Source organism: Fusarium tjaetaba (assembly GCF_013396195.1).
Source record: "Fusarium tjaetaba strain NRRL 66243 chromosome Unknown NRRL66243_c0000095, whole genome shotgun sequence".
In the NCBI taxonomy this organism is placed as follows: domain Eukaryota; kingdom Fungi; phylum Ascomycota; class Sordariomycetes; order Hypocreales; family Nectriaceae; genus Fusarium; species Fusarium tjaetaba.
In genome coordinates this window covers 60,521-74,693 of record NW_023501291.1, presented here as the reverse complement: position 1 = coordinate 74,693, position 14,173 = coordinate 60,521, and the positions used below count along the sequence as shown (strand labels likewise).

The 14,173-nt window shown below is 49.6% G+C and overlaps 3 protein-coding genes across 3 annotated transcripts; 2 read left to right on the top strand and 1 right to left on the bottom strand.

Annotated features, from left to right (window-relative positions):
* Positions 1-734: 734 nt before the first annotated feature.
* On the top strand, positions 735-2,480 carry FTJAE_5077 (RING finger; the record flags this gene model as incomplete). Its single annotated transcript, XM_037351547.1, has 1 exon — positions 735-2,480. One exon carries the CDS (start codon positions 735-737, stop codon positions 2,478-2,480), a length of 1,746 nt encoding a protein of 581 aa, XP_037207823.1.
* Positions 2,481-3,395: 915 nt separating this feature from the next.
* On the bottom strand, positions 3,396-3,746 carry FTJAE_5076 (uncharacterized protein; the record flags this gene model as incomplete). The annotated part of the gene is made up of 1 exon (XM_037351546.1): positions 3,396-3,746. The coding sequence occupies one exon, from the start codon at positions 3,744-3,746 to the stop codon at positions 3,396-3,398; it is 351 nt and encodes a 116-aa protein (XP_037207822.1).
* A 3,126-nt stretch (positions 3,747-6,872) lies between these two features.
* Positions 6,873-10,315, top strand: FTJAE_5075 (bifunctional P-450:NADPH-P450 reductase; the record flags this gene model as incomplete). The annotated part of the gene is made up of 6 exons (XM_037351545.1): positions 6,873-6,984; positions 7,039-7,157; positions 7,205-7,421; positions 7,471-9,350; positions 9,397-9,593; positions 9,640-10,315. The coding sequence occupies 6 exons, from the start codon at positions 6,873-6,875 to the stop codon at positions 10,313-10,315; spliced, it is 3,201 nt and encodes a 1,066-aa protein (XP_037207821.1).
* Positions 10,316-14,173: the final 3,858 nt, after the last annotated feature.

Genomic DNA, 14,173 nt, shown 5'->3' with positions numbered 1-14,173 from the left:
AATTCTTCCCATTACCTTCCCTTTCCTATCCTTATGTTGTCTCTGTTACGTGCGGCAACCTGAGGCTGTTGGCCATATTTCAGCTGTTCCGATCTTCTTCCGCGGGTATCGATTGTGTTCCAGAGGCTGCTCAGCGCTGTCTCTGCCTTAAACCTTCACCTTCACCTACAATCGTTACCTACTACCTACCTTGCCTTACCCTTCCTAGATTATTTCTCGCTTCATACCGCTTTTGATCATACGGGCACTGACTGTCAGTGTCTATCCCAACTCAGCTCGTCATTGGCTTGGCACTGCATCACCGTTGTTATCCTTTGCCCAGTTTGCGGGTCGCTTCTTAAGCTATTCGCCACCAGCCTAAGAGCTAGACTGAACGTCAACCAACGGACGGCATACCACCTTGTATCGATCAGATCTATCTCATCGTCTTGGTAACCTCGTTTGGCTCTGGTTCCTGGATCGAGCCGGACCATTTCCTCCTTATTTCTTACTTCTATCTTAATCCTCCATACGTCCCTTCACCACTCAACCTGTGTTACTAATCTCAACTCCTGTTGATCTCACGTAGACCTTCTCACACTTGGTCTCCTACATCACCCAACCTCGATCTTTCGCCTCAACGACATCTTGAACTATCTTTCAGTCTGGCTTCGCGCGCCTTTCGCCTCGCCGGCCTTGCTGTCGGCCTTGGTTTGAGTGCCTTGACTGCGTACCAACGCAGCCAAGCGCAGCAGATGTCTTCTCATGCCGAGAGGCATGGTCACCTCGACGCGAGCGCAGGCCGTGAGGTAGTATATTGCCACGCCTGCGCTGGGGAATGGTATCGAGACGAGAATGGACTAACTTGTCCCGAATGTCACGGCGAGATTACTGAAATTGTATGCTTTCCCACGCTGCCACTTCCTATCCAGAATGCTTACCACTATGTTCAGATCGATCCCGCAAACGATCCCCGCGACTTTGAACACCACTCCTCTGCCTCCACCTCACCCGAGCATCACCCGTACGATTCAGATCCTGAAGAAGCCGACATAGATGAGCATGCCCAGCATGGCTTTGTGTTCCGACGGAGCGTCCGAGCCGGTCCGAACCACCCACATCATCATGATCCCGCTACTGCGCCAACTTATGAGCGCTTCTGGGATATGCTTAACGGATTTGGACCTCGAGCACCTGGCGACAACGGTTCTTTCCCACCGAGCCCAGGTGAACATGAACTGCCCCAAGAACCAAACTTTGGACCGCGCATTCACCGGACGACTTTCACGTCAGGACCACTAGGCGGAACGACTTCTGTAACAATCGTATCGGGACCTATCCATGCAACAAGCCGTGGTCCTGCTGGTGCCCCAGGAGGCGAAACATTTCAAGAGTATGCACAACCCCCATTTCAGCTTGCTGAACGACCTGGCGGCTTGCGAGTCACGGCCATTTCCATGACTATTGGAGCTAACCAGCGTACCAGTTTCTTTCAGAACATGCTACGCGACATTGCACCGCCACCACCCGCTCATAACCATGACGGTGAGGAAGGCGCTGCAGGTCCTCCACCCGGTCTGGCTCGAAGCCTGCAAGATATCCTGAATCTTCTTAATCCAGCAAATGCAATGCATGGTGATGCAGTGTACTCCCAAGAGGCTCTGGATCGGATCATTACTGGACTCATGGAAGCCAATCCCCAGTCCAACGCCGCTCCTCCAGCTACAGAGGAAGCTCTCAAGAACCTGGAACGAAAACCTGTCGACAAACAAATGTTGGGTTCGGAGGGAAAGGCAGAGTGTACCATTTGCATCGATGAGATGAAGGAGGGGGATATGGCCACATTTTTACCCTGTAATCATTGGTTTCACGAGGAGTGTGTCACCTTGTGGTTAAAGGAGCACAACACGTGCCCCATCTGCCGAACGCCGATCGAAAAGACCGATCGCAGCGGCAACAATAATGGCGGCAATGGGAACAACAATAATAGCGGCAACGGCTCCCAATCCCAAGGTCCAATGCCAGGTTCTAACTCTGACCAACCGAACCCGTCTGGAACTCGAGCGTCATTCACGTTCGCTCCCAACCAGTGGACACCATTCGACAACCCTCATTCTCACACACGCCCGATGCGGTTCTCGCGACCTCCAAGTCAGAGCCAGAGCCGCCTGAATGAAGCATTGCGTACTATCTCGAACCGGCAACAAGAAAGAGAACGTGAACGCGAGCGTGAACGAGGCGAGACATCAGGGTTTAGCTACGACACGTCTCGACTTCAGCGACGAAGCTCACACTCTCCGACAAGTCCTAGAGCGACTGCCCCGAGTGAACATGGCGCTCGTATGCGGCAGAGAAGCCCTTCCCAGAGTAGCCGTCGGTCAGCGGCGGAGTCGGATCAACAACGCCGGCAGAGCAGCCATGGCCCCATTAGCTGGCTCCGCGATAGATTTGGTGGAGGAGGGCCTGGTAACGGACCGCCACGAGAGGAAAGGCGACAGTAGAATCGTCACTCACCAAACTCTGGGGGAATCGCATTGAGGACGATATCAGAAGTCCTGATTCCTCGTCGTTCGCTCGCAAGGTGGCATGAAGACAATGAGAGGTCTTAGAGGCAGACCTTGGTGAGATAACGTATTGCTATCATGCCACCTCGATACACAACGTGCAGTGACTGCAACCAAGTGCCAATTTCTTGACGTATGCGCTTTGATGTACGGAATAGAATGGAGGTTTAGTTGGTAGGGAACACGGGAATGATTGGAATTGAGCTACCAGCGGCATTGATAATTACATAAATGGACTTCAGGGTTACTCCATAAAGATTGAAGACTGATGTCGAGTGTTCTTACTGTGAGCTCGACCCATGTTGGTTGTGTCAATGGACATCGAATGATTGCATTCCAGACAACGGCTGTCGAGCGTGCCAATGGACACGGGCTCCTGTAAGGTAATTCTAATGTGTTCAAGTCTATTGGTTGGTTGTTGAGATACCAGACAAGCCTTGCAAGAGCCGAACTTACATCAACCTTTGACTATTAAGATGCTATGAAATATAGACGCCTCGCTGATAATTACATATTGAAACAAGGCAGCTTCTTGTAATTTTGATGCATGATCAAGGGAATGACTCGGGACAGGAGATGTTCAGTTCTTACAAAAAAGCAATGTATTTGACTATCTCGCTGCATGGATCCAGAAATATCACATCGCTCTTGCGGACGCTTCTCCTGACCCAGTCTCTCTATCTCTTGGTAGAATCTTTGGTCTCCCTTTTGCTGGTCGGTAAATCTAGCTTACGCCTACCAAGGAAGAATGTTCTCGTATTTAGAGAAGTCCAGGTCCGTTTCCCAGTTCGAGGTCTCGTCCTTGGATTGCTTCTTTGATTTCGCAGGTATCCAGTCTTGTTTCTTTGAGGACTAGTTTAATTGAAGAACCTCTGAATAACTCAGCGCTGGCTTCTGATCAGGCTTCTTCTCCTGATCCTGGCCTGAAGGGTGGGATGGATCTTCAGATTGGATCTTGGGGGAGACTGGTGGGATTTGATCTAAGCCAGCCGAATGTGTCTCTTGGTCCACAGTAGGGGGTGCGACAACATCGGGTGTTGGAGCCGCCGCCGGGGATGAAATGCTTCCTCGGACTGAGTGTGCTGGTTCAGGAGAATTGTGGCCTCCACGTGAAGTAATCTTGTGAGGGGACGGGGAAGGCGATTGCCTTTCTTTTGGACACCCTGTGTCTTCAGATGCTTGTCTCTTTCTGGGGGACTGCATTTCTTGAGGTGCATCTCTCTCTTCAGATGCATGTCCCTCCCCTGGAGACCCTACATCTCTAGATACATGTCCCTCCCCTGGAGACTCTATTTTCTAAGATGCATGTCTCCCTTCTGGCGGTCGTGTGTCTGAGCAAGAGGCTGGGCCATCCTCCGACGACTGAGGCAAAGAGATACCCCTTGGAGAGGAAGCTGGGAGCCGGTATTCTGCGGCTCGAGGGTTCAAAGGCGAAGAGGTTGAGGCTTCAGCATTCGAAGGAGATGGCGCCGGCCCCGATCTCTGATTAACGGCGGAGTTTTTCCATGTTCTACCGCACTGCTTAAGTTAACAACTGCAACAAGCTTAAGAGCCACGTATGTGAGATAAAACTTACGGCTGCGCAATACTGATCTCCGATCAATCCCGCTTTAGACCCGAATAGATCACACAAGGGGCACTCGTTTTCCTCCATGGCAAGTTCGCCGATTGCCAAGGTCCCGGGAAGTGAGGGAAAACTCAAAGGCTAATAAATAGGGTACAGTGAGTGGATGGCTCGGTCTGTGATACAAGACAGAGCACTACAATGAGAGTAGAATACTGTAACCAATATGGTGATAACGAAAGTTGTGATTATAACCTTGATGATGTTGATGGTGCTGCTGATGTCGGTTGAAAGAAGAAAGACAGTTTGAGGCATTCTGCAAGATTTATCAAATTTCGGTCATGGAAGCCTGTGAGTTTCTTGAAAGGAAAGAATTAACCAGCCAAATGATAAAACAAGATAAATGGCTCTGATGTTTGCAGAGTTGGGAGAAGTCGCTTCTCACCTGCCTCTGTTTACCTACTAATGTTTACCTTGCACCAACATACAAGTTTGTCAAGGCAGCCATAGCTCAAGGCGTAAGGAGGACAACTCCCTGAATTCCATTTTATCTGTTTGCCATTCTCCTACATCTCTAGACAAGCTCATCAGTGTACTGATGCTAGAAGTGCCTGGTCAAGTAAAGCTATCTACTTAGTACCCGGTCTTGAGGTCTCGCTGTGTGGTAGCTTGGGAGTTTTACATGTTTACTGTTGACACCAAGAAACAAGTTTGCCCTGGCTTGCGTCTTTCGAAAAAGAGTTACCGGGAAGTTGCACCAGACATGGCGCTTCAAGTTGGCGGACCGTTGCGTTTATAACAAGTTTGTGGTGTAATGGTTAGTAGGTAAGGTATGATGGAAGATGCCGAGGCTACAGGGGCTTGAGAAAGAAAGAATGGGTGGTCAGCGTATAGGTAGGTGAACTAGGTTTCCAGAATAGACGAAACGGCCGAGAGGGAACGTGGTAAAATTACAATGCTGAAGTACTTATTGAGAACATATACTTTCCCTGGTCACTGACACTCTCGACATACCGTCCCAACTGCTTACCGTGCAATATAGTATACTGTCAGGTTTCTCCAATGTCAAAAATTAAGTTTACAAGCTACAAGAGTTTAGCTACGGTAGGAAGATAAAGACGTGAGCCGATGTGACCTAAGATCAAAGATCAGAGGCAGGGGTAAAACTCAAAAGCCTCGACCTCGCCGACCACACACGGAAGGTGGAAGGGTCTTCTGGAAGCCTTATAACAGTGAGGATTCTCCGACTGCTCCGTACGGAGCATAGAACCGGCGGTCGTGGCTATAAAAGCTTCGGGCTTACATCATGACGTTGGTGAATTGTGCGTTCCATGTTGGCAAATTCCGCCGCTGCTGCCAGCGACATCCCAGCCGTCATATCGTGAGGTTTTATGGTCTAACGGTTATGACTGCGGATTCTGATTCCGCCAGCGAGGGTTCGACTCCCTCTGAGACCTAACCTTTTGCTCTTGATGATGGCCTGAGCTTTTGCTAGAAGCCATCATCGTCAACGCCGAGTGAGAGCCGTTCGTTAGTGCTGACCATGCAAGGCGCAGCATCCATCTATGTAGAAGCACACTCAACAAAACAGCCCAGGCCTACCTAGCCAGGAATACCTACATGCTGCAGGAACGGGCTTTTCGGCGGTAAATAAACGCCGTTCAAGGTGCCAAGACGGTGGGGAGAGATGATCGACATGCCGACTGTCCGCTCACTATAGGACAAGATGTACACCAATCGGGGGACCCGTGAGCGTCGTATTCTGTTGGAAATTCGCATACATATCCCCTGAAACCAATACTGTTGAATTATTCATTAATCCTCCGTAATAAGGGAATTCGGATGATTAAATCAAGCCGTCTCACCGCCTCGGGTTTCGGATCCGGCGCGGGAAGAGTGGGCCATCGGACACGGCCGAGAATTTGATAGAGATGCCGAGGCATAAAAAAGCATGAGATAATGCCCAGGATCGGATCGAATTGACACCAGACAACATAGAGATACATAGAAAAGAAAGGGATAAATAGTTTCAGTTGGTAAGCTAAGAACTGATACTATAGTGTTTGGGGTGGTTCAACAGAACGTAATGTCATGTAATAAACGTACGACTTATGGTTCATGGCTAGATCCGTCTGTAGGGCTCGTTCTTGTTCAGTTGCAGATACAGATGCAGATGCAATTCCGCCTAGACTATGTACCTAACTTGAACAGGTTCTTGGCGAGTCTAATCTAATGCGTATCCAGCGATTGGCTTACGTTCACGGCACTTGGCACAACCGGGGCCGGGGTTTGAAGAAACGGAGACGGACGGACGGGGGACGGGGGAGATTCTGTCTGTTCTGTTCTGTTAGTCTTGGTTGAGTGAGCCTCTCTAGTAATAAAGCCGCAGCAATTGCATACGACGCGTTGCTATGACGTTGTGAGGCGAGCAGAAAAAGGAGTCTGTGTCGTATTGTACCCATCGACCTTTTTAATCTTTACCTTAGTACTTATTTAATCATTTCCTGTTCCCTTCGTTCTGCTCGGCTACTTATTCTGTACCAAAGAAAAGGTGGTCAAGAAACTTTCCACCACTGCAACGCCAAGTTTAAATCCGGACTTCAGCTGAGCTCCTTCGGCTCATATCACATCGTTCACATTTACTCAACTGTCTTATAAGAACGAATAACCACGACCCATTCAACACATCTCCACCTACTCCTCACCGACACGACACGACACAGCACGACACAGCACGACACAGCACGACACAGCACAAATACAGCATGGCTGAATCTGTGCCTATTCCCGAGCCTCCTGGCTACCCTCTAATTGGAAACCTGGGAGAATTCACTTCAAATCCCCTCTCTGATCTGAACCGTCTAGCAGATACATACGGTAATTAATTCACTACCGTTAACTAATTCATTGGCCTCCACTGATTCCCCTCAGGACCCATTTTCCGATTACGTCTTGGAGCCAAGGCTCCCATTTTCGTCTCTTCCAATTCATTGATCAACGAAGTTTGCGACGAGAAGCGGTTTAAAAAGACACTGAAGTCGGTTCTCAGCGTAAGCAACAGGAGTATCAGCAATCGAACTTCACTGACCCTTGACAGCAAGTTCGAGAGGGTGTTCACGATGGCCTCTTCACGGCATTCGAGGATGAGCCCAATTGGGGCAAAGCACACAGAATTCTAGTACCGGCTTTTGGCCCTTTGAGCATAAGAGGAATGTTCCCAGAAATGCACGACATCGCTACCCAATTGTGCATGAAGTTTGCTCGACATGGTCCTCGGACACCAATTGATGCGAGCGACAACTTTACTCGTCTAGGTATGTAAAACATTGGATCTTCAGCATGCTCATCACTAACGATTATCAGCCCTTGATACTCTGGCTCTCTGCGCCATGGATTTCCGCTTCAACTCGTATTACAAGGAGGAACTGCACCCATTTATCGAGGCCATGGGCGATTTCCTCACAGAGTCAGGAAACAGAAACCGACGACCTCCATTTGCGCCCAACTTTCTTTATCGTGCAGCAAACGAGAAGTTCTATAATGACATTGCATTGATGAAGTCAGTAGCCGATGAAGTTGTCGCCGCACGAAAGGCAAGCCCTAGCGATAGGAAGGATCTTCTCGCTGCTATGCTTAACGGTGTTGATCCTCAGACGGGAGAGAAGTTGTCCGACGAGAACATCACCAACCAGCTCATCACATTCCTTATCGCTGGCCACGAAACCACTTCTGGTACTCTATCCTTCGCCATGTATCAGCTTCTCAAGAACCCCGAAGCCTACAGCAAGGTCCAGAAAGAAGTCGACGAAGTTGTCGGCCGTGGTCCCGTCTTGGTTGAGCATCTCACAAAGCTTCCCTACATAAGCGCTGTTTTGAGAGAGACCCTCCGGATCAACTCTCCTATTAGTGCCTTTGGTCTCGAGGCCATCGACGATACCTTCCTCGGGGGCAAGTATCTCGTCAAGAAGGGTGAAATTGTCACTGCTCTTCTGTCTCGGGGCCACGTTGACCCTGCCGTATATGGTAGTGACGCTGACAAGTTCATACCCGAGCGAATGCTCGATGATGAATTTGCGAGACTCAACAAGGAGTACCCCAACTGCTGGAAGCCTTTTGGAAACGGAAAGCGAGCGTGTATCGGTCGTCCTTTTGCTTGGCAAGAGTCTCTTCTCGCCATGGTCGTTCTCTTCCAGAACTTCAACTTCACCATGACGGATCCCAACTACGCTTTGGAGATCCAGCAGACGCTGACTATCAAGCCCGTACACTTCTATATCAACGCTACCCTACGACATGGCATGACCCCAACTGAGCTAGAGCATGTTCTGGCAGGAAGCGGAGGTGCCAGCTCTTCGAATCACAATATCAAATCCACTGCCAATTCAGATGTCAAGCCCGGCAGTGGCAAGCCTATGGCTATTTTCTACGGTTCAAATAGTGGCACATGCGAGGCTCTCGCCAACAGACTCGCCTCGGATGCTCCTAGCCACGGCTTCAGCGCAACAACAGTCGGTCCTCTCGATCAGGCCAAGCAGAGCCTTCCTGAAGACCGCCCCGTTGTCATCGTCACTGCATCGTACGAAGGACAACCCCCCTCCAACGCTGCCCACTTCATTAAGTGGATGGAAGATTTGGATGGTAACGAGATGGAAAAGGTGTCGTACGCTGTTTTTGCGTGTGGTCATCATGACTGGGTTGAAACATTCCACAGAATCCCCAAACTTGTTGACTCTACCCTTGAGAAGCGTGGCGGTACTCGCCTCGTTCCTATGGGCCGTGCAGACGCTGCCACAAGTGACATGTTTAGCGACTTTGAAGCCTGGGAGGATACTGTCCTCTGGCCAGGGTTGAAGGAGAAATACAAGATCTCTGACGAGGAGTCAGGCGGCCAGAAGGGTCTGTTGGTGGAGGTTTCGACACCACGAAAGACGAGTCTCCGTCAAGATGTTGAAGAAGCGTTGGTGGTTGCTGAGAAGACCCTCACCAAGTCGGGTCCCGCGAAGAAGCATATTGAGATTCAGCTTCCCTCAGCCATGACCTACAAGGCCGGCGATTATCTTGCTATTCTTCCCCTGAACCCGAAGTCGACTGTGGCGCGGGTTTTCCGACGATTCTCTCTGGCCTGGGATTCTTTCCTGAAGATCCAGTCAGAGGGACCTACTACACTGCCTACCAACGTCGCCATTTCTGCTTTCGATGTGTTTAGCGCATATGTTGAATTATCACAACCTGCTACAAAGAGGGTATGTTATCTCATCACTGTCGTCCAGGATTAACTAACGTTTGCAGAACATCCTTGCTCTGGCTGAGGCGACTGAAGACAGGGCCACCATCCAGGAACTCGAGAGACTTGCTGGGGATGCTTATCAAGCTGAGATCTCGCCAAAGAGAGTTTCGGTTCTGGATCTTCTTGAGAAGTTCCCTGCTGTTGCTCTCCCTATCAGCTCCTATCTGGCCATGCTCCCTCCCATGAGAGTCCGACAATAGTATGTTCCCTTTCCTCCTCACCGCCTATGTATACTAACGAGACAGCTCCATCTCTTCCTCACCCTTTGCAGACCCCTCAAAACTCACCCTCACATACTCCCTACTTGACGCCCCTTCGCTCTCTGGACAAGGTCGCCATGTTGGTGTCGCCACAAACTTCCTGTCACAACTCACTGCTGGCGACAAACTCCACGTCTCAGTCCGCGCCTCCAGCGAAGCCTTTCACCTCCCTAGTGACGCCGAGAAGACACCCATCATCTGTGTCGCTGCTGGAACTGGACTGGCGCCTTTCCGCGGCTTCATCCAAGAACGTGCAGCCATGCTTGCCGCAGGTCGAACTCTCGCACCAGCTCTTTTATTCTTTGGATGTCGAAACCCAGAGGTCGATGACCTGTACGCTGAGGAGTTTGAACGCTGGGAAAAGATGGGCGCTGTAGATGTGCGACGTGCGTACTCTCGCGCCACTGATAAGTCTGAGGGATGCAAGTATGTCCAGGATCGTGTCTATCATGATCGCGCGGATGTCTTCAAGGTGTGGGATCAGGGAGCTAAGGTATTCATCTGCGGAAGCCGTGAAATTGGCAAAGCAGTTGAGGATGTTTGTGTCCGTCTCGCCATCGAGAAGGCTCAGCAAAATGGTAAGGACGTTACTGAAGAAATGGCACGAGCTTGGTTTGAGAGGAGTAGGAATGAGCGTTTTGCTACTGATGTTTTTGATTAGAGTCATGAGTGAAGAGTCCGGGGTATTATTATACTTGATTTTTTTCGATTTTTTTTCGGAAAGATTTAACTCTCGATCTTTCGTTAATTTTCTCGAGTGCTTCTTGTACAATATAGTATGTCACAATGATACACCGGAACAGTGCCTCAAATTGTTCTATCCGGACGTAAATATAGAATAATGGCGAGGGTTCATTGCGGAAAGCCGACGATTGAGCGTTTCGTGCAGCATCTCAGTCGTCTTGAGTTCTAGTCATGAAGTAAACGATCTACATCTCGGGACGGACTACCCGATGCTAAGCTTCTGAAACCTGGATAGCTTAAATATTGGCAGATATGAGATGCAGCTGTCCATGCACTACGGGGAAACCACGCGATGTACCAATTAGAGAGTCCTTTAAGCCATGGAAGGGTAGTAGTCAGGGAAATGGTTGATTACATTAGCCTGAAACATGGAACAAAGGCTGATTATCACGGAATTCGTAACGGTCAGGATGAAAGCTACAGCTTCTGACGTCATATGCTCTGATAGCTCCCGGGACCAGCTAAATTGCCCTGCACAGTGAAAAAAAAGCTTGACCTGCCTCTTAACTTTAAAGTTACAAAGCAAGCTTTTTCTTGTCGCTGCTTGATCAATTGGCAAGGGCATTAGAACGGAAACCAAAAAGCTTCACAGTGAAACGGCACAGGTCAATTGGTGCATCTGCTTTCAGCCCTGTGTGTAGTATTACGTGTATGTGCGGGTCATGACGGATGCCACGATCTTGGCCTCGGCCTGTGACAGTCCTAGTCGAGCTGGACCTATTGTTAGAAACCCCCAAGAGATTTGCGCGCCGTGTTCGCCGGCTTGGCACTGCTTTCCTGTCTTTGAATGTGAAGGTTCTGCTTGGTCGATGACATCGCCAGTTGCAAAAAGATCTCTCGTCTCACCAACTGCAGGATCAAGGCTTGACCAGGCCATGCAAGCCAGATGCTTTGTCGCGTGCCCAGTTTAGCCAAGACCATGACAAGCAAGCCATTACTATTACCATTGAGAAACTACCAAAAGCATTGTCACCCTCGTAATTCTGCTTCTTCCATTTCCTCTTCCTCTCCATCTCTTCTCGTCTTTCCGACTGCCCCTCCAATTTGCTTGCTTCCCCTCATCCCACCCCTCATTCTCTTCCCCTCTCGATCGATCGATAATCTCCTGCAGAGACCCTGAGGTGACCTGAGCGCTTTGCTCTCTCATTCGACGACCCCTGTGAATTTGCCGTGACTCGCGCCATCCATCATGGCGGATCACAAGAAGCATGAGAGCTCTGGCTCAATGAGTTCCATGTTGGACAAGCTCAAGTTAAGCGATGGCTTACACGATGCAAAAGTTCATCTCGTCCACCAAAAGTTTGTGACTCGTACTCAATTGCAACAACTCGTCACTGATTTTGAGTCTTTAGGCACAAGATTGGTAAATTGGCAAATCTGGTATGACGCGCCCTATTCCATTAGTGGTGCCGCATTGCATTGCATCACATCAGCACCGTGATATGAGACAAAGACAGACACAGACGAGAAACAGTGACTTACATACGCGTAGTTCAACAAAAATCACAGACACGATGAAGAACATGAGCAGCGTTGTGATGACAAGCGAACTTCCATTGCCGAGCAGAACCGCTTCAAATCTTACTTCCCAATGCGCGCTGGCAACCACGTCAAGTGGTATGTAGATGGCCGAGATTACTTTTGGGCTGTGTCCATTGCTCTCGAGCAAGCCAAAGAATCCATCTATATCGCCGACTGGTGGCTGTCACCAGAGCTTTTCCTCCGTCGACCTCCGTACGCCGCGCAAGAATACAGGCTGGACAAATTGCTCAAGAGAAAGGCGGAGGAAGGTGTCCAGATTTATGTTTGTGTCTATAAGGAAGTTGAGCAGGCCTTGACTTGCAACTCAGCTCATACCAAGCATGCGCTGAGGAGGTGGGTTGAGCAATTGACTGATGCCCATCATAAGCTAACTTTAACAGACTTTGCCCCAAGGGCTCTCCTGGTCATGGAAATATCCATGTCGGTCGTCATCCCGATCACAATGTCTTTGAAAACTTTGGGTGAGTGCATTTGCAGAGGGCGCGGGAGTTGGCGACCATCCACATGCAACCACCAAGTCATCCACTGACGACTCGACAGCGATATGACATGGTATTGGGCTCATCACGAGAAGTTCATTGTCATCGACTACGAAATAGCATTCGTCGGAGGCCTAGATCTATGCTTCGGACGATGGGATAACCACCAGCACCCTCTGTCGGATATTCATCCCACCAACGTTCAGGATGAAATTTGGCCAGGACAAGACTTCAATAACAACAGAGTCATGGATTTCCAGAATGTGTCTTCCTGGCAAGATAACGAGTTAAGCAAAGCAGACTACGGTCGTATGCCGTGGCACGATGTCGCGATGTGTATTCAAGGTGGGTTGGCATCAGACGCCTCACTTCAAAACACCAAACTTCAAAACACCAAAATTCAATCAATTTCTAAGCTTTCTAACTTAAAAATAGGCCCAACGGTGTATGATGTAGGAGAGAACTTCATTCTTCGATGGAATTTCGTCAAACGTGATAAATATAAGAGAGACGAGAGATTCGACTGGTTGGTGTTGGAGAACAGGGAGAATGAAGATGAGGACCTTATTGGCGTACAACGCCCGAAACACCCCGTTGGAGAATACGTTAAGCATCCTTACACTCCTCTAAGTACTAAAAACCTTGAAAACAGAGGCACAGTCAACTGCCAGCTCGTCCGATCAAGCGCCGATTGGAGTAGCGGTATTCTGACCGACCACTCCATTCAGAACGCGTATATTGAGATCATCTCCAAGGCTCAGCACTACGTTTACATCGAGAACCAGTTCTTTATCACTGCAACAGGCGACCAACAGGCTCCGATTAAGAATACTATTGGCCGTGCGATTGTCGATGCCGTTGTAAGGGCTGCAAAAGAGGGCCGCAAATTCCGCGTCATCGTTCTTATTCCTGCCATTCCTGGATTTGCTGGAGATCTCAGAGAGCAAGCTGCTACGGGCACGCGAGCTATTATGGATTACCAGTACAAGTCTATTTGTCGGGGTGAGCATTCTATCTTCGGACAATGTCGCGCTGAGGGCGTAGACCCGGAGAAGTACATTTTCTTCTTCAACTTGCGATCTTATGATCGTCTTAATAAAACTCCTGCTATCATCAAAGCTGAGAAGGAGACCGGTATCAGCTACCAACAGGTGCAGCGTGCAGAAGCTGAGGAGATCATGGGCGAAGGTATTCACGGCTCATTTGACCCCGAGGATAGTGAGGGCGACGAACACATGCGTGGCGATAAAAAGCAGAAGGAGCTTGATGAGGATATCAAGAAAACCATGGAGGCACGAAAGAAGTTTGAAGCTGCCATGCCCAAGGAGGAAGTTCACACAACTTCCTCTGTTGCACACCATGCTATGGCTGGTACTGGCGAAGGCCTAAAGGGCGAGTCTTGGTTTGAGGAGGATCCTGAGTCAGAGATCAAGAACTGGATTCAGGAGGAGCTTTACATCCACGGCAAGTTGCTGCTGGTCGATGACAGAATTGCCATCTGCGGAAGCAGTAACCTTAACGATCGAAGTCAACTGGGCGACCACGACAGTGAGCTTAGTGTTGTCATGGAGGACACGCGCCTCATCCCTAGTACTATGGATGGAAAGCCCTTCGAAGCGGGTTATCACGCAGCAACCCTCCGTCGATACCTTTGGCGTGAGCACATGGGTCTCTTGCCCCCTCAACCCCATGATGCTTCGCAAGACATCAACGCCATGCCTCCGACCGTCAACCCCAACAACGATATCTACGAC